Source organism: Morchella sextelata (assembly GCF_020137385.1).
Source record: "Morchella sextelata strain SCLS chromosome Unknown scls_19, whole genome shotgun sequence".
NCBI lineage: Eukaryota > Fungi > Ascomycota > Pezizomycetes > Pezizales > Morchellaceae > Morchella > Morchella sextelata.
This window is the reverse complement of record NW_025408634.1, coordinates 951,660-978,276: the sequence shown is the minus strand read 5'-3', so window position 1 is coordinate 978,276 and position 26,617 is coordinate 951,660. Positions and strand designations below refer to the sequence as shown.

The window sequence follows — 26,617 nt, the reverse complement described above, 5'->3', positions numbered from 1 at the left end:
GTTCTGTCTGTCCCTCGCTCCATCCCTAACGAGCCAAGCGCACCCATACCCCGCACCGCGCTACGGTTTCTCGGGTCTCTTCCGAGGCCGTTTACCGCCAGATGTGTAAACAAACCTATTTTATGCGTGCTGCACGGTGAGGACATCGAACATCAGCAGCGGGGAATGCGCTGCACGCACTGCAGAAGACAAGAGGAGGTAGAGGAGGTACATAGAGTGCTGTCTACGTAGTATGGAGCGGAGGAAGGATCGAGGTAGCTATATACAGCAGTGGCAGAACAAAAGAAAAGGTCCCGAGTAAAACAAATATCGGTCACCCCCCCAAACCCCAACCCCAAAACCTTTTGAACTCTTATATCAAAATCGGGGTTGCCACCCTCTTTTTAATTTTCTCCTCACCTATTCACTCACCCCTCCCTTACTAAAGGCTGGTCGGATCAGCTCTCGTACTCTTTGCTGGCACCGTCCGGAACAACTACACATCCCTTCCGTCCGTGTGTCGCAGATCGACTCTTCACCCCCCTTGTCCTTGTCCCTGTCCCCCCGCAAAATTTACGCAAGGAGCTCAGACACTCTCTACGAGTCTAAAGTAGGGTCAATCTAAATCTACCAAAAAAAAAAAGAGCAAGAAAAAAAAACGTAAGAAATCAAACATGGGGGGTCTCAATCTAAGCTTTGCGCAACAACAACCTCCCCCGGGCCTCCTCTCCCCTTCGCACTCACACTCACACCCAGTCCTGCACCACCCCGTCCCTAAAAAGAACATCCCCCTCCTCCGCAGCAGCAGCAGTAACCTGCCCATCGTGCCTTGTCCTGAATCGCTCTTCCTCGCGCTCAAACACACCGCCGCAACCACCACCACCACAAGGATGAATCAAGACCATAGCCAATTCCCAAAACACCCTGAGCAGCAGTCGCAATCCCCGACACCTCCGCCTCCCCCAGCAGCGTCACGGAAACGGTCCCCGAGCCTCGCCTTCGCCGGCGCCTCCCCGCCGTCCTCCCGTCCGCCGTCGCGGTCGCACACAGCGCGGCGGGTGCGCGCCAAGCGCGCGGTCGAGCGGCCCCCATGGGTCACGGAGAAGGAGGGCAGCATTGGGCTGGCGGAGCGCATGGGGGATGTATTAGTTGACGTGCTATGGCCCGGGACAGACCAGATGGACGTGGGGAGGAGGATAGGGGGGTTGAGAGGGAGAGGGGGGGTTACGGTGTTGGCATTTTTGGGGTGTACGCTGGAGCATTTGGTGGGGCTTGGGTGAGTACTTCCTTTCTTGTTGGTGTTTGGGATGGTGGGCTAATGGGGGCGAGAATAGGCATGTCGCGGCGCTACTGGCGAGTGGTGGGGCGGACGTGTTTGGTGTTTCGCTGAGTGCGCCGCCGCCGGGCACGTCGACGCTGCCGATTATTCATGATGTGACGAGGGCGCTGACGATGGCGCTGGGGCTGCTGCATCCGCTGGGCGGGGGGCGGCAGGCGCTGGACGCGATTGTGGTGCTGGATCGGGACTCGTTGAGGAGGATGGTGCTGCCTGTGGGGTGGGGGCCGAGACTGGCGCCCGGGCAGCGCGATGAGGAGAATGGCGATGGTGTGAGTAGTGTGGTGGGGAGGTGTGTGAAAGGCGTGGAGTGGTTGGGGAATGAAGCGGTGGATCAGGTAGTGGAGGATGTGGAGATGGGGATGGGGGTAGAGGTCGTTGGGGTGGCCGTATGATGGGTTTTTTTTTTTCTGTTTCCTGCTTTTTTGTTTTGAGGGATGGTGTTTTATGTCTTTTTTTTTTATGTGTTTTTTTACTCTCCTAGCTTTTTAGGTGGCTCTCTAGTTAGCTACCTTTTCTGATCGTTTCTTGCCTTGGAGGTTTTCCTGTTGTAATTGATTCTGAATTTCTTGGGGGCTTCTCTTCTGCTTTCTTGCTTGCCAGGATACCCTATCCAGACACCCTGTACTTATGTTTGACAGGTCGAGGTTGGGATCATTCAAGAACCTGAGCTCCTCCAGACCATGATAGCGATCTTGGACACAAGAGGAATGGTGGTGATTTTGTCCGAGTGATAATGTGTGATACGTTAGTTCAAGATTCTGATATGCCGTGTGGGAGCGGAAACTGACCTCATCCATATATTTATCGACCAGGCTTTGAATTATGCTGCGTGCGGCTATTCCGCTTGAAGAATCGTTTGGTGGTGCTAATCGTTGGTAGGCAGTTGTAGAGTGTGATGCCATCTCAAGCCATGCAGTTCAGATTGGCAGATTGATGTCGTTGGTAACCAAGCCCGGCCGCAGCCAGTTGACTATTAGAGTATGTGGATGCAATTGATGAAAACAGCACCCCAAATATCGGGCGTTTCCTTGCAAACACAGTCGTTGTGGGAATGGTTAGAAGGCGGAGGAATGATGGAACGGTGCCCGAGTGGATCAAGGTAATGGATGGATTTTGTATCGAAAGGAAGATGATGATTGTATTCGAGTGATCGCCTACTCCATCACTATATATATACTGAGGTTCTTCTGTCATGTTGTTCTCTATAGCTATCTTATTCGATAGTTACATGTCTTCTTGTGTGTTCTCTGACCACGCCACGGACAGTGCTGGTAGAAAATAACAGCTAGCGTCGAGCACAGGACATGATTGCTCGCCTTGCAAGCAGCCTGATTCACAGACTATCACTCGGCTGCGCATTACCCTCCGAACGGGCTTAAACAAGACAATTGCTACGCACACCATCACCACCGCGGACGTCCCAGTGCTCAACCACCACGTCTTTATATGTCATCCCCCTCTGCGCGTTATACCCAGCACCGCGCGCGCCTGCTCCTCTCCGTATCTAGAGCACTGGATGGATAGAGACAAGTTCATGTTCATCTTACGCTTAGTTAGAGCAGAGTCAGTCATGCGGCTCCCGCGTTACACAAAGAGTCACCACTGCTGCATGACTCCTCCCTCGCTTCTGCTTCCTCCCCCCTGCCTCTGCCTGTGCCCTGTGCAGCCAAATCAACGGGCGTGACTCACCCCACCAACACCGACCACGCCCAACACAGCCAACATCCCCGTCTCGCTACATATCTTATCCTTATCGTGAACGACTATCGGCTTTTATCTCGAACATAGAACACGACTACTTAAGCTGGCCCCGAGTCACCTGTGTTCGCGTCTTCCCAACGCGACACCCCCGCAGCCCCCCACCGCGACCGTGTAAAGTCCCTCTTTTCTCTTCTCAAGAAAATAAATAAATAGAGAGAGAGAGAGAGAGAGAGAGAGAGAGAGAGAGAGAGAGAGAGAGAGAGAAAAGACCCCACCCTAGCTATATATACCAATACCAATCAGTACCAATGTCTCAATCACTGCAGCAGCAACAGCTCCCCCACCCCGACGACGAGCCCCAGCTCCCGCTCCCCTCCAGCAGCAGCTCCCAGCAGCAGCAGCATCAGCCCATAGAGCACCCCGTCGCCTCCTCCTCCTCTTCACGGCCCTCCTCAGCCGGCTCATCCACCAAACGCCCCGCCCCCGAAGACGACATCTCGGAGCTCGTACGCAAGGCAAAGGCCTCCCGGTACGCCCAGCCAGTCCGGAAATCGGATGCTGACGATATTGCGGACACGCTGGAGCGGGATCTGAGTTGTGCCATCTGCTCGGAGGTGCTCAACAATCCTGTGGCGTGTTTTGATTGTTTGCATAACTTTTGTGGTGAGCTTTCTTTTCTTCCTTCCCCCCCTTCTTGCCCTGCCGGGATATGGGGATAGGATAGAAGCTAACAGCGGCCGCTGTGCTGCGCAGGATCCTGCCTAGTCCCCTGGCTCGAGCGCACAAACACCTGCCCGACCTGCCGGCGGGTCGTCAAAAAGATCGGTGACAACCACAGCACCGCAACCCTCATCGAAACCCTCCTGGCCCGCTTCCCCGACAAGCGCCGCGACGCCGCCGAGCTCAAGGAGCTCGAGAAAGTGTACAAGCCCGGGCAGAAAGTCTACATCGAAGACGCCTCCCCCGACGACGACGACGACGACGACCACCGCTCAGACTCCGACGGCGACGACGACGAGGAGGGCCACATCGCCTGGCCGCCCTGCCCCTGCTGCGCCCCCGACAACCCCCACGGCCACACCTGCCCGGACGCCATCCCCGCCACGGACCCCCCGCACCGCGTAGACACATACAGCTACCGCAACCACGTGCACTGCCAGCACTGCCCCAACACCATTCCCACCACCTGGAAGGCCGGGTACAAATGCGAGTCCTGCGGCATCCTCAACTGCGGGGCGCTCTTCGGGTGCGCTATACCAGGCGTGCTCGCCCCGCCGGCCGCCCAAGTGCAGCCCATCACGCCCCCGAACCTGGCTTTCCTCAACAACCTTGCGGAGCTGCACCACTTCGAGAGCTGGCGCGGGGCGACGGGCACGTCGTATCTGCAGATTGCGCAGATGATCTACGAGTGGCTTGTGGCTGGCAACGGCGGGGAGTTCAGGGCGCTGAGGAGGAGCGTGGGCACGGATGCGTATGTGTGTAGGGGGTGTGTGGCGCCCGTGCTGCAGGAGCGGTTTATGGCGTGGTGGTGTGCGGAGAGGGTGCGGTTGTATGTGGATGCGAGGCAGAGGTGCTGGTATGGGTGGCGGTGCAGAACGCAGTTTCATAATCCGGCGCATGCGCAGAAGTTGCAGCATTGTTGTGCGGAGGTGCCGGAGGCGGAGAGGAGGGGGGGGAGGGCGAGGGCGGATGGGGCGGTGATGGTGGGGGGGCCCGTGGTGGATTTGGGTTTGGGAGGTGGGCCGGTGGTGGATTTGGGTGGGGGGGCGGGGGCCGCGGATGGGGGTGTGCCCGGGCCGCAGTAGAGAGCGGTGGTTGGGTGGGTGGGTGGGTGGCGTGTGGAGTTGGCGTTCTTCTTTTTGTTTCTCTCGCTTTTGTTTTTGTCTTTTTTCTTTCCTTTTCTTTGTCGTCTTTAAAAGGGATTTTTCTTTTTTTCTTTTTTTTTTGTAGCGGGCTATAAATACCGTTCTGTAGGTTTATTCGACTTTGCGTGCATTCATGGGGAGAAAATCAAAATATATAGATTTAACGTACTTATTCTTGGGAGTGGAAGAGGCGGCTGATGGGTAGGAGGGGTGAGGGTGCGAGTGCGAGTGATATTCTATGATGCGGCATGGTGTAATAGTCGCTTTGATGATTCGGGGCGGGAAGAGGAGGGGGAATGGGGGTTTGCTTTGTAGTAGAGAAAGCCCGTGGTAGATAATAGCGCCCCGAATATCTTACTCGTAGTGCTAGCAACTAACCAAGTAGGAGATCATTATAGTCGAAGCTTTCATTGAGATGCTGAAGATGGGTTTGCATTGCCTGAGGACCAACCTTTTCATCTGCAAAGGAACCGGGGCTCTTAAACTATATGCGCACTCTACACCGCGTAACACATCAGAGCACAGTAGTAATGTCTCTGCATTATCCCATGGTAGGATGAAACTTGTCAAACTTGCGACCTCCCTTTTCCAGCTATCACTAGCCTAGTGTGGTAATTGTTGGAAATTCTTGATTGGCTCTATTCCGTAAAAAGCAAGACAATTCCCTCATTAAGTGGTGCACGGTCCAGGTCGCAAGTTTGACAACTTTCATCCTACTATGGGATACTCGCTTTTGTATATACCGATCGATATTGACAGGGTTAAGGATTCTGCCTGTGTGTCTTGGCGCTGGCAGAGAAGAGCTTGAAGCAGAACCGGTGGGGGCGGCTTGGCAGGCGTGATCTGATCATTGACACCTTAATTTGGCGCAGCTCAATTGAATGTGGGCTGGGTGGTGTTTTCCGCCGGTCGGTGTATTTGTGGCTTTGGGTCGGGGGACAGATCTAGATCTAGAAATTTATAGACTGACACATAATCACTAAGGAGCCTTTAAGGCGTTAGAAAGGCACCATACCATCTACCGCTGTAGCTTAATTAATAGCTATGGTGTCGCCGAGGTTGATGGTCGATCTAAATCACCTCCCAGGCTTGGTGTGACTGGGCAAAAGGGAGAAGCCTCCTTTTGCTGCTCTGGAGCTTGAAACGGCGGGGTTTCTTTTTACTCTGTTTTTTGGGGGCTTTGTAGTGTGTCTACGCACTTTGTTTGAGTTTAGCACGTGCAGAAGCATTGTGGGCGGGATAAAGCACGCTCTAGATCTTCGTGGCGGCTGTTTTGTGTGCTTAATGGGTGAAAATTGAGTTAGATGGTTTTCTGAGGGAATGATGTTTGGTCGGTCCGTCATTACGAAGGTACCCTTCGTTATTTATTACGGAAAAGGTCTAAAATGACACAGTTTTGAATTCAGTAGACGTGCGCTACAATAACACACGATGCTATACAGATGGCTGAGCAATGACATCGAAGGGTTAGGGGTTCTGCTTCATCTTGGAAGTGTGCCAAGCTTAAGTATCACTTCCAGCGCAGCATCCACTATGGGCGGGTGGTCTAGTGGATCTAGACTGCTCGTCAGGTTCGACACCGAGCGTACCCAGGATACAACCAACACACACATAAGGTCCTGGGTTCAAACCAGGGGTGGGGGTAGCAAGCGCAAATTCATTAATAAGCCGCTTGCAGTACCTTTTGTAGTTTTGTAGATGGAACCTTTTGTTCTTTCTTTTGTTCGTTTCTTGTGGTGGAATAATGATTAGGAACGCTATTTTGATGTTTGATTTCTCTAGAGGCACACTTCCTCGGTGTCTGCATTTAATTACAATATACTAAATTAGCCACATCTGGTTCACCGGTTGGAAAGGGTGCTGTTATTATGAAAAAATGCAGGGTGGCGGTGAGAATACAGACGAGTGATAATCTATGAAGCTACATTCCCCTAACCCTAACCTCTCATACCATCCCTCGGGTTTGATAGACATCATTTGGCATGAGCCATGTCCACGACTTGTACCAAACTCCTCAAACTCTCCATCATATAAAGCTATTGAAGTATGAACTTTCGTTAGAGGAATTTATTCGGGAGCTAGGTGCAAGTGGTTCCGTGAATAACAGCGATTACTTCAAGTGTCCGCCATAGCCAACCGCACAACCCTCTCGATCCCCCGTAATAGAAAAATCACCCTACTCATGCGTTAGAACTTCTGATGAGCTTTGGGTCGGTAGTACGGAATAAGAGACGTTTGGGCTACAATAAACACACACCTTTGTAAAATGATTGCGCTCTAATTTTCACAATTTCGTTCTAATTTTCACAATTTCGTTTTGAACCGGCCTTGTACTACCATCTAAATCAAGATACTCTACATGTACTACATGATATAGGTACATATTGGATATCAATCCGACGATAACCGGTTACCTGCAGAAAGTTGATAATGTTTACTGCAGTTGGATGAAAGTTGGTTGGATATAACCGACGTATTCGGTGCATGGCGCCTTTTGCAGAACCCGAACATCATCCTCTTTCCAATATCCATTACTGACAGAAGCCTCTGAAATCGAAACTTTTATTTCAATGGACGTAAATCAATGCCGGAGATGCCCGTCGCTTACTCTTTCCGTACTCGGACATAGCGTAATCTACATATCGTTCGGATAACCTACGTATATCCCACCTTTTTCGGTGATAAAAAGTTCTTCCCCGCTCTAAGAGATTCGCCGCACGGTAGCTGCCCCTCAGCACAGACAAATCCCAACTCTCCCAGCTCCATGAGGACCTTCGCTCGCAGGCCGCAGATCACGCGATCCAACCGTGTCCTGTTGTCTATATCTCAGCAACCCCGCACTATCCCATCTAAGCTTCGACCTAGACCCTACACCATCTCGGCCTTCTCCCATCCCCCATCATCCTCAACCACTACCACCTCTTCTTCTATCATCCCCAATCTTGATAAGCCATCTTTACTATCATCACGGTTTAGACCAGCTACAGCCCCAGCTTCCCTAAAACTTAGATCCAAGGATTTCGCAAGAAATTGCTCCTGCCAAAGAATGTGTCGTCGCCATGATCTCGACGCGTCTGGGAGCACTATCAACCAGGGTAGAGAGGTGCTCCCTGATAACGTAAAGCCAATCAATTATGCGTTGGAGCTCGAGCCTGACCTCGAGAAGTTTACTTTCAAGGGAACTGTAGCAATTTTGTCAGTGCCACTGCTTCCTTTGAAGGGATTGAAAGCTGATGAATCATGTGGTATAGGCTCGATGTAGTTAAGGATAGCACCACAATTGCTGTTAACGATGTCGAGATCGAGATTCAGTCTGCAAAGCTCGAGTACAATGGACAGGAGTACACTCCTGTCAATGTTGAGTATGGGTTCCCCAATGGCAGCCCTCAATGGGGAGTCTTGATGCTTATAATGATCCTTTTAGACACACTGAAGATATCCAGACTACTACATGGACCTTCAAGGATGTCATTCCAGCTGGGACCAAGGCAACCTTGACCATCAACTACACCGGTATCCTTAACAACAACATGGCTGGTATGTTTCTTGCCCTGGTTTACTCATGCGGCATTGACTGATATCGTTAGGGTTCTACCGTTCGTCCTACAAGGACCAGGATGGATCAACCAAGTACATGGCAACTACACAAATGGAGCCTACTGACGCTCGTAGGGTATGGGATCTTGTCGGTATATGAATGAGGGCATCAATTGACAAACTGCTTTACAATTTAGGCTCTTCCCTGCTTTGACCAGCCGGACCTTAAGGCCACTTGGGAGGTGACTTTGATTGCCGACGAGAAGTTGACTTGTTTGTCCAACATGGACGTCAAGGACACCAAGAGTTTAGGCAATGGAAAGAAGGCAGTATCATTCAACAAGTCGCCAAAGATGTCAACATACGTAAGTCACCATCTATTATATTTGCTACAAGGTGGAGTTAACAAGAAATCTATAGCTCTTGGCATTCATTGTTGGTGATTTCAAATATATTGAGAACAATGATTTCCGTGTGCCTATTCGAGTCTACGCCACCCCCGGAAATGAGCACCAGGGTCAATTCTCCGCGGATCTTGCCGCAAAGACTCTCAAGTTTTATGAGGAAACATTTGGTTCCGAATATCCTTTGCCGAAGATGGACATGGTTGCCATTCCGGATTTTTCGGCCGGTGCTATGGAGAACTGGGGTTTGGTCACATACAGAGTCGTCGATTTGCTTTACGATGAGAAGACTGCTTCCCTTGACCGAAAGCAAAGGATTGCGGAGGTTGTCCAGCATGAGCTTGCTCATCAATGGTTTGGTAACTTGGTTACGATGGATTTCTGGGAAGGTCTGTGGCTCAACGAAGGTTTTGCTACTTGGATGTCCTGGTACTCCTCAAACGTTTTCTACCCACAATGGAAAGTGTGGGAATCATATGTAACCGACAGCTATGCTGGTGCCCTCAGCTTGGATGGATTGAGGAGCAGTCATCCTATTGAGGTGCCAGTTAAGAAGGTTTCTGAGATCAACCAGATTTTCGACAGCATCTCATACCTGAAGGGAAGTTCGATCTTGCGTATGATTTCAGTATATCTTGGCGAGGACGTCTTCCTCGAGGGTATCAGACGGTACTTGAAGAAGCACGCCTATGGCAACACTCATGTAAGCGAGCTTCCTTTGAATCTTGTTGATTGAAGGCTAATGTGTAAAGACCGGTGATCTTTGGGCTGCTCTCAGCGATGCCAGTGGGAAGGATGTCGAGAAGGACATGGCTACATGGACTAAGAAGACTGGTTACCCTGTGATTACTGTCAAGGAAAACGGAAACGAACTACACCTCACACAAAACCGCTATCTCAGGACAGCTGATGTGAAGCCAGAGGAGGATGAGACATTGTGGCCTATTTTCATTGGCCTCCGCACTAAAGATGGCGTTGATTCAAAACTCACATTCAACACACGTGAAACCACAATCAAGATTCCCGACACCGATTTCTTCAAGCTTAATGCTGATCAAACTGGTGTTTACCGAACATTGTACTCTCCTGAGCGTCTTGCAACACTTGGGAAGGAGTCAAAGCTTCTTACTGTACAGGACAGAGCTGGGTTGCTCGGAGATGCTGGTGCTCTTGCTACCAGTGGCTACCAGAAAACCTCCGGTCTGTTGGACCTGCTTGCCGGATTCAAGGATGAGACTGAATATATTGTCTGGTCCGAAATTGCGGCAAGAATTGGAAACATCAAGGCGGCTTGGCTCTTTGAGCCCAAGGACCAGAATGAAGGACTTAAGCAGTTCCAGCGAGAATTGTTCTCACCGCTTGCCCACAAGGTCGGTTGGGAATTCAAGTCAACGGATGATGATATCCTTCAACAGCTCAAGGCACTTGCTTTCTCGCAGGCTGGATACAGCGGCGATGAGAAGGTCGTTGCTGCGGCGAAGGAAATGTTCAAGAAGTTTGTTGAGGGAGACCTTGATGCTATCAACCCCAACATTCGTGGGCCTGTCTACAACATTGTTCTCCAATATGGCGAAAACAATGGCGAAAAGGAGGTATGGCTGACTATCCTTCTAACTTTATGGGAACCGTTGCTTACAAATATTTAGTGGGATCAAGTCTTCGAGGCTTACAAGAATGGGCGTACCAGTGACGAGCGCAACGTTGCACTCCGCTGCTTGGGTCGCTCAGAGAACCCAGCGAACATCAAGAAGTCACTTGAAATCGCTATCAACGGTGAAGTGAAAGAGCAAGACGTAATTTGGACCTACCACCTAAATACAAGACCTCAATTGACATGGCTCTAGATCTACCAACCCATCGGTGGCCTCCGTTCTCATGCCGCAGGTACTGAGGCTCTTTGGGAATGGACCCAACAAAACTGGGACCTTCTCGTCAAGAAGCTTCCTCCGGGCTTGTCAATGCTCGGAAGCATTGTCGTTACCTGCACAGGAGGGTTTACCTCTGATAAGGCTATCGAGGATATCAACGAATTCTTCAAGAACAAAAGTCTAACAGGTTTCGATATGAGCTTGGCTCAGAGCTTGGATGGAATCAGGGCTAAGGCATCATGGGTTAAGAGGGATGCTGAAGATGTGAAGGCATGGTTGAAAAAGAACAACTACTGCTCAGCAGAGAAACTATAGTTCCTTATGTGTAGTTAATATTAGATACAGTATATCACTGAGCATGTATCTTTAGCATAGCAGCAGTATGAATTGAAGATTGTTCACTGTTGTAATCGCTTGTGCCGCGGGTGAGATGTCGAGTTTTTGCGCATGTCACGAATTATCTTTTTTCGGGGTGAGTAAAGCCGGCTCCTTCTATTGAAACTTTCAGTGATTATGGTGTTTGGGCTACGAATTTTACGATGAAGGGATGTTAGACTACATATTGGGCGCGAGGTCACTGTTTTCATTGGCAGAGATAAGTTTGCTGGTCTGTCAAGTAAAGCCGACCGAGCATAAACGGAAGCGGAGGAAGATAGCATTATGGCCGCTACATGTTTTGTTAAAGATTCACTGAAAGATTTCAAAATTACTATAAAAATTTACTTAAAAAAACGGTTCAATTTATACTATTTAAATACAAAAACTATTTACAAAGAAAAAAAAAGGGGAAAGGGGAAAGAAAAGGCATGTCTCCCATCTATCGACATTCACAATCCATCGCCCTAATCGAATAGGACCCAACGGAAAGTAAACTTCCTATCCGGGAGGATAGATCCACTATAATCTGGAGGAGCTTAGAACGCGTGGTTCCTGGCATCTTTTACACTGCGGAGAGCTGCTAGTGCTAGACGTGGCTGTCCTCGTAATACTTTTTGATACCGGGCGAAAGAAGGGTGTGGGAGAAATGGGCCTTTTATACGCGCTGCGGCGGTGAAATTTTTTTTGAGCTTGGCGGATTTAGGGCTTGGGGTGTGGGCGAGCGGAAGAGCTGGGTGGGATTATTAAGGGTCCTGGACTGGGGTCGGCGTCGACGTTGACGTCGGGCGTGGGTTTTTTTTTAGGGACTGGGGCACTGACGTTGGGGTTCCTGAGGAGAATTTTGGAGGGGTTGGGGTACAGTTAACAAAGAACTGCCCCTTCGGATTGGGATGCGGTTTGGGCTGGGGATACTTGCACAGTTTCATTGCTTGAAAAATCAGAGAAACTTTAGCTCTTGAGATGCGGTGTTTGCCAAGCCTTTGTCTCAACACCATGGGTGCGACTTCATCCGGTCTATTGAAATCATAAAGAAAGCTCTATCAGTCAAATACAACCAGTAGCTCCTTGTCTCGAGTAGGACCAATTTTGATATGTTTTGGATTCAAGATCTCGCCCGGCTAGGTATTCAAACTTTCAAGAGGGCGCCGGGCTCGGATTTCAGAGATCTAAGTAGATAAACGCTTAATTACGGCCTTATCTTTGCTCTACTTCTCATCGGTCGCTTTAAATACATATCACAAGCTTGAAAATCTGCCCTAGACATCAAGTATGGACACCGCCGCTACTTGCCGGTGCAGAGGATGTAATAGACCGGTGCTTATATGGGCTTGCTGGGTTGGCATGATGGCGTTATTGGCTTGCGTGGGATGGGTCGTGGTAATGTTTGCTATGCATCCGGGCTGCTGCGTGGGGTTTGGGCCTTTGAGTTAGCTTGAAATAGGTTTTTATGAGTCCAGGACAACAATAGGTTAGGCTCAGTGGGGGTGTTGACTCCTAGTACGCAGGCCCCTTTCAAAATCGAGATAGACTGGATAGGAACTTAGATAGCTAAGCTCACCGGTAACTAGGTAGCTTTTTGTCAAAGGCTTTCTTTACAGATGTGTGCCTACAGGACATGTACAGCCACCCTGCAAAAGTGTTCGTGATTCGCCCGTTCAAGTGAGACATCCAACATGTTTCAATTGACTAATCGCTGTGCCCAGGTTGTGAAAATTTGAGGAGCCCGCAACCCGTGAAAATTTGAGGAGCCCGCAACCCGTGAAGATTTTGAAGCCCTCAACCTGTGAAGCCGCATTCTATTAAGCCGTAACCAGTGAAGCCGCAACCAGTGAAGCCGCAACCAGTGAAGCCGCAACCAGTGAAGCCGCAATATACTTGTGAAGTCTCAACGGATCCGTGAAGCAGCATATATGGTACGGCGTCGACGCAGCCATGGGCAAGCCAATAAAGCTGTCGAAGTGCAGCTTTTGGAAAAGAGTCTAGCTCATTTAAAGTTAGAAAAGGCTCCTAAAGCAAAGACTGCAAGGAGGCAGATGTCGTCTGCTGAAAAGGGAATGATTATCGCTTTCTTCTTCTGCTTTGGCTGCATACAGACAGTGTCAGCAATCATTGGCAGGTGTGTTCACTATCCGACTATCAGTGTCAGTGGCTACATATATCTGAACTAGCTAATAACCATGACTACTACTATTAGACCTTGGTCGACAATCAAGAGCTTTATTCAGCGTACTATCCTACGAGATGGAAATAAGGACAACCTTCCCCGTTCTGGTCGACCATGCTTGCTTAGCAACCGGCAAAAGAAAGCACTTATTAAAGCAGCAAAAAATAATCGGAGGATGACAAAGAATGAATTTAGAGATAAATATGCACCTGGGGTCTCCCTTGCTACGGTCGATCGAGTCTTACGACAGGGAAATGTGAAGAAATGGCTTGCCAAACACCGCCCACTTTTGAAGCCTGAGCATGTCAAAAAGCGGCTAGATTGGGCAATGCAACGGAAAGACTGGGGTATTGAAGAGTTTATGAGTGTTATTTGGAGCGATGAGTGTGCAGTTGAGAGATCTAAAGACCCTCGTCAAATTTGGGTCTTCAGAGAACCTGACGAGAAATGGCTCGCCGACTGCATCTATCCAAAGCCAAAAGATCGTGGTATTTCTCTGATGGTTTGGGGTTGTTTCTATGGGAGAAATAAAGGCCCTTTGATTCCAGTACCCGAGAGTATGACTGGCATCCGCTACCTTATAATTATCAAGCGCTATCTCCCGTCAGTTCTCAGAAATGCTCTGATGATCTATCCCTATGTCACTTTTCAACATGATAATGCACCAGTTCATACAGCTAGAATAATCACTGAATGGTTCGATCATAACAATATTGAGGTGGAAGCCCATCCACCTTACTCTCCAGATCTTAATCCTATCGAGCATGTATAGGTAGTCTAACGGGGACTATGGGCGTAGGAACTATGAAGCCAAGGAATACAACCGAGGCGAAGACGTGGACGTAGGAAGTTCGTGGACTATGGACTATGGGGCCGAAGGGTACACCTAAGGCAAGAACGGGGACTGTGGACTATGGACTATGGATAGTTGTACCTGGTCTAGTATACCGGGTAAACCCTATGACGTAGCGTGAACCAAATAGTATTCGTGACTGTAAAGTACAGAGGTTACATAAAGAGAAAAGAGAAAGAAAGAGAAACAAGAAATCACGAGACAACACCCCCCTTATATATCCATACCTTATCCCAATGCTGACTCATACCCTCGCGTAACAGAAACAGAAAGAACATAATAGAAACTCGCTTCGCTAAACCCAACCACACTACGTAATCCTTCTCCCTTGTACCCAGACAACCCACATAGCCAATCCGCCTAGCTGCCGTTACAGACCACTCCCCCCTCTACGGCCTACCTCCTGGTAGGCTTAGGCTTCCGTGGATATCATTCGTGAAACCGTTTGACAATATCGGGCGAATGTTCGACATCCGACAATGGCTGCCACGAAGCTTCGTCATAACCGGCATACTTAACCAAATATTCAAATCTTCCTCGACGATCCCTGGAATCCAAAATATTCTCGACTTCCCACTCCTCTTGTCCTTCAACTTCGACCGGCGGTGGCAGTAACTGTTGTTGTCCTGGTAAAGGATCATTTGCTGCAGACGATAGTAAGGAGACGTGGAATACGGGATGAACTTTTATAGATCGAGGAAGTGCTAATTCATAGGCATAGGGGCTGACAACTCGTTTGATCGCATAGGGTCCGAGGCGTTTCCAATCGAGTTTCTTGGATGGTCGTTTCGTAAGGACATAACGTGTCGACAAGAAAACTTTGTCTCCTACCCGATAGTGGGGGGCTGGAGTCCGATTTACATTGGCTGATTCCTCTTGTATTCGTTGCGCTCGAAACATCTCATCCTTTAAGAAACCTAATATCTCCTTCATTTCTTGTACAATACCATTAGCTTGATCCTCCGCTGTTGTCCGTCCATGTTCTAGGGGACCAAAAGTCATTCTTGGATTTCTTCCCGAATTGGCATAGAAAGGAGAGATTTTGGTTGTTTCCGAAGCATGATTGTTTGTTGCAAATTCGGCCATCGGTAGCCATCGAGCCCAATCATCCTGTTGATAGGAAACATAACTCCGAAGGTATTGTTCCATGATAGCATTGATCCGTTCCGTCTGTCCATCCGTCTGAGGATGAAATGCGGTAGAGAACTTTGGTGATATTTCTAGACGATCGCAAAGTGACCTCCAGAATTCTGCAACAAACTGAGTCCCTCGATCGGATACAGTGGTATTAGGTAATCCATGTAACTTCCAAACATTGTCGATATACAGCCTCGCTACTTCTCTTGCATCCGCCTCCTTAGTCATTGGTATCAGATGTCGCATTTTGGTCAGCCTATCTACCACAACCAGGATTGCATTGTACCCATTGCTTTCAGGAAGATCGGTAACAAAATCCATTGACACATCCGTCCATGGTCCCTCTGGTATTGGCATGGGGCGGAGTACTCCATAGGGTGCATTACGTGGTGCCTTGCTACGGGCACACACATTGCAATTTCGAACATACTGATCGACATACTTTCGCATTTGTGGCCAGTAATACTCTCGATTCAGGAGTTCCAAAGTCTTTGCTCTGCCTGGATGTCCTGCCGATGGTTTGTCATGGTGCTCTTGTAGAAGTCTTAGTCGAAGGTCATTGTCATCCGGTACATAGAGTGCGCCACGGTAAAGTAGCCGACCGTTGTTATCTTCCGTGCATTCGGCAAGCGAGATCTTATTCGAGTGACGGACGCCATTCCGAAGCATCGCGAGTACTTTGTTCGGGAAACTGTCAACTTGGTAAGCATTTAAAAACAACTCTTCTACAGTGGACATTCCTTCAGCGGATTCATTTGAAAAAGAACCCGCGAACAAACTTAGCTTTAAATCCAAATTTTTTCGCTTCAAAACCACCTGGCTTTGATGCGTCAACCATTCATCCCCCTCCTTAGGTAGGTCAGCCGACCTCCTAGTCAATGCATCCGGCTTTGCCCCTTGTTTCCCTGGTCTAAATTGAATGACGAAATCGAAACTTGAAAGAAATTCCGACCAACGGGCTTGTCGACGGTTTAATAACTTTGTTGACATAAAATATTCAAGGTTCCGATGGTCGCTAAGAACTTCAATTGGGAATTGTGCCCCCTCTAAATGATGTCGCCATTCCTCAAAACATCGTACGATCGCCAGGAGTTCTTTGTCATAGATCTCATAGTTACATTCCGCAGGGGAATGTTTCTTAGAGAAGAAAGCGACTGGATGTAGAATTCCTTCGTCGTCACGTTGGGACAGGATTCCAGCAGAAACATAGTCGGATGCATCGGTTTCTACCACGATTTTCCGATCCGGATCAAAATGCATTAGTATAGGTGCCGTTATGAACATCTTTTTCAATATCTGGAATGCCTCCTCCCTCTCATCCATCCATTCGAATTTAATATTTTTCTTGGTCAAAGCCGTAAGCGGAGCAACAATTCTTGAATATCCTAAAATAAACCGTCGATAGAAATTCGCAAATCCCAAAAATACTTGAACATCATGAAGGTTCCTTGGTATAGACCACTCCAAAACATCGACAACTTTCTTCGGATCCATTCGATTCCCATCCGGGGTGAGAATCAAACCAAGATACTTCGTTTCTTGAACCATAAACTCACACTTCTCAGGTTTAAGGTGGACATGATTCTCATCAAGTACCTTCAAAACCCTTTGAATGTGTTCCTTGTGTTCCGATAGGGTTTCGGAATAAATCAGGATATCGTCCAAATACGCCGTTATAAATTGGTCGAGGTAGGGGCGTAGAATATCATTAATCCAATGTTGAAATGTGGCAGGGGCATTCGCTAATCCAAATGGCATTACGGTATACTCGAAATGTCCATAACGAGTCCTAAACGCTGTTTTCCATTCATCCCCCTCTGCTACCCTGATTTGATTGTATCCCCATCGCAAATCCAACTTGGTATAATACTGTGCCTTTGACAGTTTAGCCAGAGTTTCCTTCAAAAGTGGTAACGGATACCGATTTTTAACCGTAATTGCATTGAGGCCCCGATAATCCACGCAGAGCCGAAGAGTCCCATCACTTTTCTTTACAAATAGTATGGGTGCTCCCGCTGGTGATTCACTGGCTCGAATAAATCCCTTGAGTAGATTTTCATCGAGGTATTCCCGTAGCGCTTTTAGTTCCACCTGGGAAAGGCCATATATTGGTCCATACGGTGGTCGTTTTCCTTCTTCTAAAACAATTTCGATATCGTGGGATGGCCGGTGCGGTGGTAGGACTGAGGCATCATACTCTTCAAACATATGGAGACGGTGATGAAATTCCTTTGGTACTAACTGTTCGACATTGACATTAGGCTTATTCGTTCCTGAAGCGACAACCGTATGGTGTTCCGGTAAGGGAATCGAAATGCCATGGACAGTAACTGCCGTTCCACTGAGTGAACAGTGTTGACGACAGTTCCGAGAATCAAAAACAAGCAGATTTTCTTTTGGTCGGATGGTAACATCATGTTGTCGCATCCAAGGCATCCCCATCACAATCGGATAGTGACCCAATTGGGTAACGAAAAACTGAGCGGTTTCCTGATGACCATGGATGTTTAACAAGAGGTGGACGATATGAGTAATTTTTCCTGATTCAACTAGCCTACCGTCGATTACCTCGAGTAGGCGTGGTTTTTTCAGGAGTACTGGGGAGAGTCCATGTTTTTTCATAAAGTCTTGATCAATGAACGCATAACCTGATGCTCCTGTATCGATAAGAGCATAGGTAGGGACGAAGGAATCGGGGTTCTGGGAGACAGAGCAGGTGACGACAAGAGAGTCTTCAGACATCTTGTCTTCGGGCACGGTGACAGCAGGGAGAACAGAGACTAGTGGCGGGGTTGGCCCCTTTGGTTTGCCATTTTTTACCAAAGGGGCTGACCTTTTAGCGCCGGCTTTGGGGACACATTTTCAATTGGCCTTTCTCGCCAATTACTAACGGTACGGGGATCCTGAGAGCGAGGGGACAGATAGCGAGGCTTGGAGACATGACGAGGTTTAACTGTAGCGGCGGAGACAGAGATACGAGAACGAAGACCGGCAATAGTGGCATTGGCTTGGGCTTCCCAGGCTTTTGCAGCAGAGATGATGTGAAGAATTTCGTCTTCAGCATCGGCGAGGTTCTCGTCGGCAATGGCGAGACTTTCCTGGTGTAGGGCGAGACGATACCGAAGTTCTTCTTCTTCGGCCTTTGATTCCTCCAGCTCAATCTTCAAAGCAACGATAACCTCGTCGCGATCTCGGATAATCTCGGTGGAATCTTCCTGGTTATCGCACAATGTTTGCCAAAAATCGGCAGCCTTTTCGTTGGCTGCTTCTAGTTCTGTAGTGAGGCCGGCAATGACCTCTTCCTGACATCAGCAAAAAATGAAGTCTCGTCTTGTGACGCCTGGGCGCCCCAGACGCCCTAGACGCTCCAGACGACACAAAGCGATTTCTTACCTGCATACCGACACCTGGGTGCCCCGCGACGAGAGCCCTGCGTCTCTTGGGCAACCGACAACGTCGCGAAGGCTAAAGACGAAAACCTTCTCCTATCCCTCAAAGACGTCGTCACGACGTCTAAAGACGAGCTCGTCTTCTGGACATAGGAGGTAGCCCCTCTACCATTATGCTCGCATCTTGGTCTATGGAAGTCATCCTACGCCCTCGTCACCTCGCCTTTAGTCTAATTACCTACGTCATATTGGCCGACTTATGTACTCAACCTGCCTATCTCGACCACTACATATCGTCTTTCCGCTCGCACTCTCTGTCTCTTGACAGTTTATATCGTCCTTTTTCACTAATCTGCGCCTTCCGACAGCTATCCCGTCTTTTGGTTCACACTCTTCGTCCTTTCATTCGCACATCTCGTCTTACGGCAACTATATCTCGTCTTTTGGTCTAAACTCTTCGTCTTTCCGTCCCTTGATTCTACGTTTGAATTTTCTTTAGGTGATACTGTCTATTGATTCATTGTCTTTTGACGCCCCTCGCTCTAGCTAGTTCGTCTATTTAGGTGAGAGCTATCTGACCCTTTGTACTTTGCTCCTGCGCGGTCTCCCTCTCCGTCTTCTGACCACTTCTCCCGAGCGCTCTTCTCCGCCCTGCGTCATACTGACATCTCTCTCTACGTCGTTTTCAATATTTACATTAATCCCGGTAATTGTTCCAATAGTCCCATCTATCTGGCTTTCTGCATCGACTACGTAGTCCCCGACTGTAGGTGGAGTGACATTGCCCTCCTCCCCGTCGTCATCGTCAAACGGCGGGTCGCCTGCCTCGTCGGACCCCATATCGTCGTCGTCAGTCTCCGTACTGAGCTTGGATCGGAGACCCTCCAAAAAGCTGCCTACTCCAGGGTCAATAATTGCCTCCCTGCTCTCCGTAGCGGTAATCCTGCAGCAGTTTGTCCTCTTAATCCGTTTCAATATCTCGTGTCGAATCCCCTTCAGTACTAGATTTGACGTCTCATCGTCGGGGAAGGACCTCTTCCATGTGCGCATGTGCCTCTCGAAAATTACTAGCACCACCGTCAATAATGATGCCCGTCGATAACCTGACCAGATGAAAGACGGGGTGCTCACCGCCGCAATAGTCCTTATTGAAGACACCATTCTTCCAGTTGCTGCCTCCAATTACGTGGACTCTCAGCGCATGGTAAAGTACAGTAGAAACCAGGCAGATAAAAGACGGGTTGATACAACTCTCAAATTCCGGATGGTTGACGGCAATCCCACGATTGGTCTTATAGTAGGCGTAGACGATAAAACGCGGTATTTGAGGTGCGGCGAAATGCCATTGCGCGGGCTAAAGACGTTAGTACCAAATCTGTGCCGCTGGACGAACAGTGGATATACCTCGTAATGAGTGGGATCACAATTGAAACGGTCATCTGTCAGGAGGTAATCGACACGGGCTTTTGCTTGCTCACCGGTCATGCCGGCTAGGCCGTAATATAACGCGATTACCGCCTTTGCCTTCTCCATCATGTGTGAACGAGTCCGTTGATGATAAAACCTCACCTGCCCAGACACGCCGGTCGACAACTCCGCTGGAAAGTCGGTTCCCGCCCTGGCAAAATCCCATGAATTTCTGACCATGGACGCCAATTCCAATACCGAGGGCATCGGGTTTTTGAATAGTGTCTCTTTGGTGAGATGCCACCCAGCTTTTTCGATTAGAGTCCTCAGCTCAATGTCGAATTGCCCTAAGCTACGATGTCGGAGAGCTCTGGTTTTGTTGGGATCGGTAGGGTCTACCGGCGCTAGTAGATTTTGTGACGACGACTCTCCAGAATACCCACCGCCGCTGCCACTAGCATAATCTGTACTCCTGACGACTTCGGAAGGGGCTCTTATCGACGCCGGTCTAGAAAGCTCAGAAAGTTGACGACGGGCTTCGGGGCGGGTCCCCCCCGACGATGTTCTAATAGACTCAGAATCTTGATGACCAGAGTGAGTATGTGTCTGACTAGTTAGGGCGTTTCGACGGGTAGGAGACCTATTACCACGCCCGGGGGAGGCATAAAAAGTGTCATGCGGCTGGTTCGCGTCAGATTCTCTATTTCGTGCGGCCGACGGTAACGTATCCCTCGACGAGGATTGCTGAAATTGAGACTCCTGGGGTGGTAGGCTTGAGAGTGGCGGGCTCGTAGGTTGTCGGGCATTGACTCTCCCGTCTTTTGTCAAATACATCTCGCCATGAAGCTGTAAATCAATCTGTGAAGCTCTTTCTGATGGGTCCCCGTATTCGGAGACATCGTCTTCAGACTCCGTTTCTTGTCCTCGCGCCTGTGACGATCTCGTAGGCAATCGTCTGGCTGAGTCATGTGGAAAGGTGCTTGGAATCTCTTGTGAAGATCGTACATGTCTTTGGGTGGTCGGTCGTCTGTCCCTGCTAAACGACCTGGTGTTCCGACGGGAGGAAGTTTCTCTGTAGGTGTTTTGCGAGGGACGGGAGGAGTTAGACAAATGAAACTGACTCTCTCGCTGAGGCATTGTCAAGGATGTCTGTCGGTAGGATGGGCAGTGCAACGTACCAACTTTATAAGAGAGTTTTGGGAAGGGGGAGTGGGGAGATGACTCGGAGGGCAACTTCTGCCGTGATGTCATTGATCCGTACATGGACCAATAGCTAGAGGCAAACGACGCTAGGAGATATGTCCCGCGATTTGTTCCGAGCTCCTGGAATCCAAGGTTTAGCCTAAATATGTCCACCATAATACAGATTCACGCCGTTCCACTAAATCGTGTGCGGGTAGTCGAGGGCGGTCAAGTCAAAACCCTCTCAAGTCCGAGTTGGCGTCCCCAGCAAGCTCGCGTTCCCGGAGGGTGGGCAATGGCAGGAGACGAAAAAGGCTTCGATTCCGCACCCTTCCTGTCCGGGCTTTACTGCTATTTGTGTTCCGTCGATCCAGTCCGTTTACTAGAGTCGTCATAGGCCAAGCGAGCAACAGAGATTGTGTACTCGCCTTCAGATTGGATAGAGAAGAGGAGATGAGGTCGGACGCGACTTGGATTGTCAGATGACTAAGCACTTGCTTGGCGTCGGCTACGTCTTTTTGCTCAACATACTCATCACTGTATTGTATTCGGTCGAGTGACGCTCCTAATAACAGTATACTACTAATGATCAGACGAATCTATAACGACCCCAACCAGCATCGAAAGACCTAACTCACCTCACATGCTGCGCCAAAAGACCCTAACAGATATCACTAACCCTAAACCAAAAGGACCCCCGTCAAATAACCCGAAAGAGATAAGACTAACCCCCAAAAGACCCAATAAAGATAAGACTAACCCCAAAAGACCCAAAATAGATAAGACTAACCCCCAAAAGACCCAATAAAGATAAGACTAACCCCAAAAGACCAAAATAGATAAGACTAATCCCAAAAGATGACCAGGACAACTGTCAAACCACCCAAAACAGATAGACCAAACATATCGCAACAACCGCCAAAGAGGCTAAAAAATAACGCCATAAAAGATAGGCCGACAAAAAGACGAGAACCACAACCGTCAAAAGCTAAAGGTTGCGACTAGGGTCAGAAAACTCACGAGCAGGTGACTGGAGCGTGCAACCTACTATCAACCAGTGCTACTCGAAACGAAGTTTCTTTCGAGTCGCAGGACGAGAGACGGAAGTCCAGCCCTTCGCAGGGATGTCGGGGAGGTTGATGATAGTGGGGGGAGGGGAGATTTGGGGGTGGGGGGACTGGGGAAGACGGGGAATTGTTTGGAGCTTAGCCACTTCAATCGAACTGGTCGATGCATCGGTAAGGTAACCCACTTCCATATCGATTGACTCGTCCCCGCGCCCGCCGGGAGGAATACCCCCATCAGGGCCACCATCAACGTAACTACCTTCCCCGGCAGGCTCTTCGCCGGGCATCTCATCTTGCGTAGTTCTTTCAGACTCCAGAGCGCTGTCAGCTTGTGAACCAGTGGCCCGGCTTTCGTACTCTGGTATTAAGTCCCCTTGCTCTTCCCCCTGCTCACCCTCATAGGGCGGGCTCTCAGCAGGCTCATCGAACAGATGGTGTCTAACGTATTGACCGCATTAGCCGCATTAGGAGAAACTATACTACTGGTACGGAATTTAGTCCAACTTACGCTCTCGACCTTTTCCCTCCTCGCTCGGCAGCAGTAGTCTGAGCAGGTGTTTTGGCCGGGGTCTTCGGGCCGGGTGTCTTTGATGGCGGCGTCTTGGCCGGCGTCTTGGGCCCGGGTGTCTTTGATGGCGGCGTCTTGGCCGGCGTCTTGAGCCCGGGTGTCTTTGTCTTCTTTCTCCTTGGGGCCTCCTCCTCCTCTTCTTCCTCCTCTTCTTCCTCGTCCTCCTCCTCTTCTTCTTCCTCGTCGTCGACGTCATCGTCGTCTTTCTGGGCCGCCTTGCTCGAGCTACCCCCTGCCTTGCCTTTAGGGCCCGCCTTGCTCGAGCTGCCCTCTCCGGCGTTCTCTCCTCTGGGCTTTTTACGGGAACTCGACCCTCCACCTTCACCCTCGCCTTCGTTGTCGTCGTCGGCGTCGTCGTCGGCGTCGTCGTCGGCGTCGTCGTCAGCGTCGTCGTCGTCGTCGTCGTCGCTCACCTCCACAATCTCACTTCTCTTCCTCTTCGTCGGTTTCCCCCAACGAGTTTCTGTCTCCTCGGCCTTGATGCCCGACGCTCTCCGGTCAATCCGCAACTGATTGTCCATCAGCACCTCCCAGTCAACGTGAAAGTAGGGGAATGACAGCGGCGGTGGAGTCTGCCTGGCGTTTTTATCGCGCTCATTATAAACCACCAATAGTCTCAGTCGCGGTGCAACTTTACAAGCATTGAGCCATACTCTGACATCTTTGTCCGACTGTAGGAAGATGACCTGTTCAGGTAACGGCCGGTAAACACGATATTGACCCGACGCGGTCTTGGAAAACTCCTCGTCGAGGACAAGAGACCCGACCAAATGGCGTATCGCGGGGTGTGGCAAGTCAGAAGCACCGCCGCGGGTTTCAGGGTCTAGTTGTACCCCCCTGACCATCCTCACGACCTCCGATAGATACGGACCGGGAAGTGAACTAAACGTCAGGTAGGGATGCCCACCAAAGGTTCTTGGAGTCCAATTAGGCATTTCCCAAGGCTTCTGACGTAGTCCCAACTTCGCCCCTCCGAGTCGCTCAAAGCGGTATTTGGAGGGGAAACAATGCGAAATGCCGATAGGCCGATCAGTAAGATATGGTGCCCTTTCGACCTTCCGGGTCTTCGCCGAGAAGGGCTCGTCGGCTTCCTCGGGTGTCTCTTCGTCGTCCGTCTCATCTCCGACGTCTGCCTTGTCCCTCGGCTTCTCCGCTTCGTCTTCCGACGAGGCAAATTCGTCAATGTCAGGGTAGACCTCGTCCTCGTCGTCGGGCAGAGGCGCCTGGGCCTGCTTGCTCCACTTTGTCGAACTGCGAGTTGGCGCCGTCTCGCGCTGCTTGCCCTTGCCTTTTGTGTCGGTCGCCTTCCCCTTGGTCTCCTTCTTCTTCGCTGCTTTCGCCTTCGCTGACTTCGCCGCACGCTCCTTCTCTTTGAGTGCCTCAGAGAACTTCTCTCTATCCTCAGCAGACTTACGTTTGGCAAGATCTTGGAGTGTACTGCTCACACAGACTTTGATCAAGGCCCCTTGTAAGGTGCAATCTTCCTCCGGCTGTTGAAGCAGGCGTCTGAATTTATTCCAGGGCGGATAACTGAGTAGGAGTCTCACGGCCTCGTCCCATTGCTCGTCTGTTGCCATAGTTCTACTGGCAATCGCATTCTCGACAAAGTAGTCGTGCACAGCTTCGAACATGTTCCTCCATTGGGCCGGCGTAATGCCGAGCAAGGACTTAACTTCGGCGCCAGTAAATTTGCTCTTTTTCGCATACCCCTGGCGGGCGTCAGAGGGCGAGAGATATAGGACTTGATAGAAATCTTACCTCTGCTATGCACGCTGCTCTGCTAATCGACAAAACCCAGGGGCCCTCCTTATCGGCCCATTCCATTCTTTTCTTCGGAGATGACCTTCCCGCTTGGGCTAATGCCGACTTGTTCTTACCCGACCGAGTTCCCACCATTGTAGTCAGTTGCGTTAGGAAGGTGGTCAAAAGACGGTTGACCGTTGGTGGATGCCTTCAGGAGGATAGACTCCGGGGAAACAACGGGGTATTTAGACCCTTATATAGAACAAAGACTGTGCGAATTACCATCGTGAGGGTGTGCTGGAATCGGCAACTCGTAACGCCTAACCATATACACAAGGCAGGGGACGACAAACAAAGGCTCATCGTCGCCGGATTAGGTTAATGAATGAACCAACACGAGTGCTTTGACGGAGGTTTGCAACTGTTGGTGGTGAGGTCAGACGACGTTGTTATGAATGATGTCAGGTCGCATGTGCTTGGCAAAGCTTGGCTCGCGGCTGACGACCCCGGGGAAACGATCGTCGGTCTGTGCTACAGTGGTCATTTTGCTCAGTCAGAATTCCAGCAGTATAAACTCACTCGATACCAGTGCCAGTGAACGCGAGAATGAGGCATACGACGAAGCAAAAGACGCGCACGACAAGCCAAAAGACCATCACGACTGATCAAGAAAGCGGATGTCATCCACACCTTGCCCCCTGTGCCCAAGGTATTACCGTCGCGCGGGACATCTTGCAAGACATATTTACCGGCATCATGGCGGTGACGATGCGCCTGAGGACGAGCGTTTAGAAGACGAAACTACGCTGCCAGACGCCGGGCCTGGTACGCTTACTCTGGTAATTGATGGCTCGGACGATTCTACAGACTCAGAAGCCGACTCTGAGGCGGAATCCGACTTTGACCCTGACTCCGACGACGATGGCCCTGCGGCGATCGCCCCCCCGATCTCAGAGCAAGCTGACGATAATCAAAGGGCCACAGCATACCTACCCAACAGTGGACAAAGACTAGGTCGGGTCCAGGGCTATCGGGACTATATGGAAGAGAATTGGAAGCCCTGGGCACCGTTCAAAGACGCGGCGGAATGGAGATTGGCTCGTTTCTTTATCGAGCACAAGCTGACCTCTACATCAATTGACGCCTACTTCAATGAGAGGTTGCACAAGACGACAAAGAACGAGCGTTCCTTTCAGTCCGCTTATACTTTCCAGAACCAGCTCGACAAAATGACGGGCTCCCCACCTAACTTTCAATACGGGACCGTCGGGGACGGCTTTGGAAGAACGACCGACTTATATTACAGGAATCCGGTCGAATGCGCGAGGTATCTCTTGGGTCAACGTTGCTACAAGTCGAGCATGGTTTATCGGCCGGAGAGGGTTTACGACGCGGACGGATATCAACTCTATTCCGAGATGCATACAGCGGACTGGTGGTGGAATATGCAGGAAAGACTTCCTACCGGGGCCACGATTGTCCCGATTATCTGCAGCTCCGACGTCACGCATCTGACAAACTTCTCCGGAGACAAGAAGACCTGGCCGATATATATGACGATAGGCAATATACCGGGAAAAGTACGATCCAAGCCGTCGACCAAGGCGCATTTGCTACTCGCACTATTGCCAATACCTCCTAAGATAATTGGCGACGCGACGTCAAAGGGGAGACTCCGGTCCTGGGCGGCGGAGACGCTGAGGAGAGTCATGTCAGTTATACTGGAGCCTCTGCTGCACTTTGACCAAAGGCTCGGCGTCTTAATGGGCTGCTCAGACGGGTACGAGAGACGTTGTTGGCCGATTCTGACGGCATGGCTTTCGGACCACATGGAGAGCTGCAATATTCTGAATACCAAGTTCAACTTGTGCCCCAAGTGCGAGATACCCGTCAATAGACTGGGCGAATACGAAGCCGAACCGCTCAAGACCTACCCTCATGATCAGGACGAATACAAGAGAATGTATCGTCAGTACAGGGCGCTGAAGGTACTGGAGAATCCGACGAGAGACGAAAGGCGGGAGCTGAAGACGCTG

The 26,617-nt window shown here is 50.0% G+C and overlaps 6 protein-coding genes across 6 annotated transcripts; 4 read left to right on the top strand and 2 right to left on the bottom strand.

Moving 5' to 3' along the window:
• Window positions 1-653: 653 nt before the first annotated feature.
• Window positions 654-1,710, top strand: H6S33_005147 (uncharacterized protein; the record flags this gene model as incomplete). The annotated part of the gene is made up of 2 exons (XM_044836502.1): window positions 654-1,255; window positions 1,314-1,710. The coding sequence occupies 2 exons, from the start codon at window positions 654-656 to the stop codon at window positions 1,708-1,710; spliced, it is 999 nt and encodes a 332-aa protein (XP_044690360.1).
• A 1,617-nt stretch (window positions 1,711-3,327) lies between these two features.
• On the top strand, window positions 3,328-4,824 carry H6S33_005146 (uncharacterized protein; the record flags this gene model as incomplete). The annotated part of the gene is made up of 2 exons (XM_044836501.1): window positions 3,328-3,682; window positions 3,773-4,824. The coding sequence occupies 2 exons, from the start codon at window positions 3,328-3,330 to the stop codon at window positions 4,822-4,824; spliced, it is 1,407 nt and encodes a 468-aa protein (XP_044690359.1).
• A 2,824-nt stretch (window positions 4,825-7,648) lies between these two features.
• Window positions 7,649-11,008, top strand: H6S33_005145 (uncharacterized protein; the record flags this gene model as incomplete). Its single annotated transcript, XM_044836500.1, has 9 exons — window positions 7,649-8,079; window positions 8,136-8,246; window positions 8,309-8,421; window positions 8,472-8,557; window positions 8,619-8,786; window positions 8,842-9,528; window positions 9,578-10,417; window positions 10,472-10,618; window positions 10,670-11,008. The coding sequence occupies 9 exons, from the start codon at window positions 7,649-7,651 to the stop codon at window positions 11,006-11,008; spliced, it is 2,922 nt and encodes a 973-aa protein (XP_044690358.1).
• Window positions 11,009-13,248: 2,240 nt separating this feature from the next.
• H6S33_005144 (uncharacterized protein) lies at window positions 13,249-14,007 on the top strand (the record flags this gene model as incomplete). Its single annotated transcript, XM_044836498.1, has 1 exon — window positions 13,249-14,007. The coding sequence occupies one exon, from the start codon at window positions 13,249-13,251 to the stop codon at window positions 14,005-14,007; it is 759 nt and encodes a 252-aa protein (XP_044690357.1).
• A 510-nt stretch (window positions 14,008-14,517) lies between these two features.
• On the bottom strand, window positions 14,518-21,158 carry H6S33_005143 (uncharacterized protein; the record flags this gene model as incomplete). Its single annotated transcript, XM_044836497.1, has 6 exons — window positions 14,518-18,005; window positions 18,059-18,523; window positions 18,619-18,817; window positions 19,194-19,681; window positions 19,746-19,968; window positions 20,019-21,158. 6 exons carry the CDS (start codon window positions 21,156-21,158, stop codon window positions 14,518-14,520), a joined length of 6,003 nt encoding a protein of 2,000 aa, XP_044690356.1.
• Window positions 21,159-22,263: 1,105 nt separating this feature from the next.
• Window positions 22,264-24,734, bottom strand: H6S33_005142 (uncharacterized protein; the record flags this gene model as incomplete). Its single annotated transcript, XM_044836496.1, has 3 exons — window positions 22,264-22,708; window positions 22,779-24,547; window positions 24,597-24,734. The coding sequence occupies 3 exons, from the start codon at window positions 24,732-24,734 to the stop codon at window positions 22,264-22,266; spliced, it is 2,352 nt and encodes a 783-aa protein (XP_044690355.1).
• Between the last annotated feature and the right edge of the window lie 1,883 nt (window positions 24,735-26,617).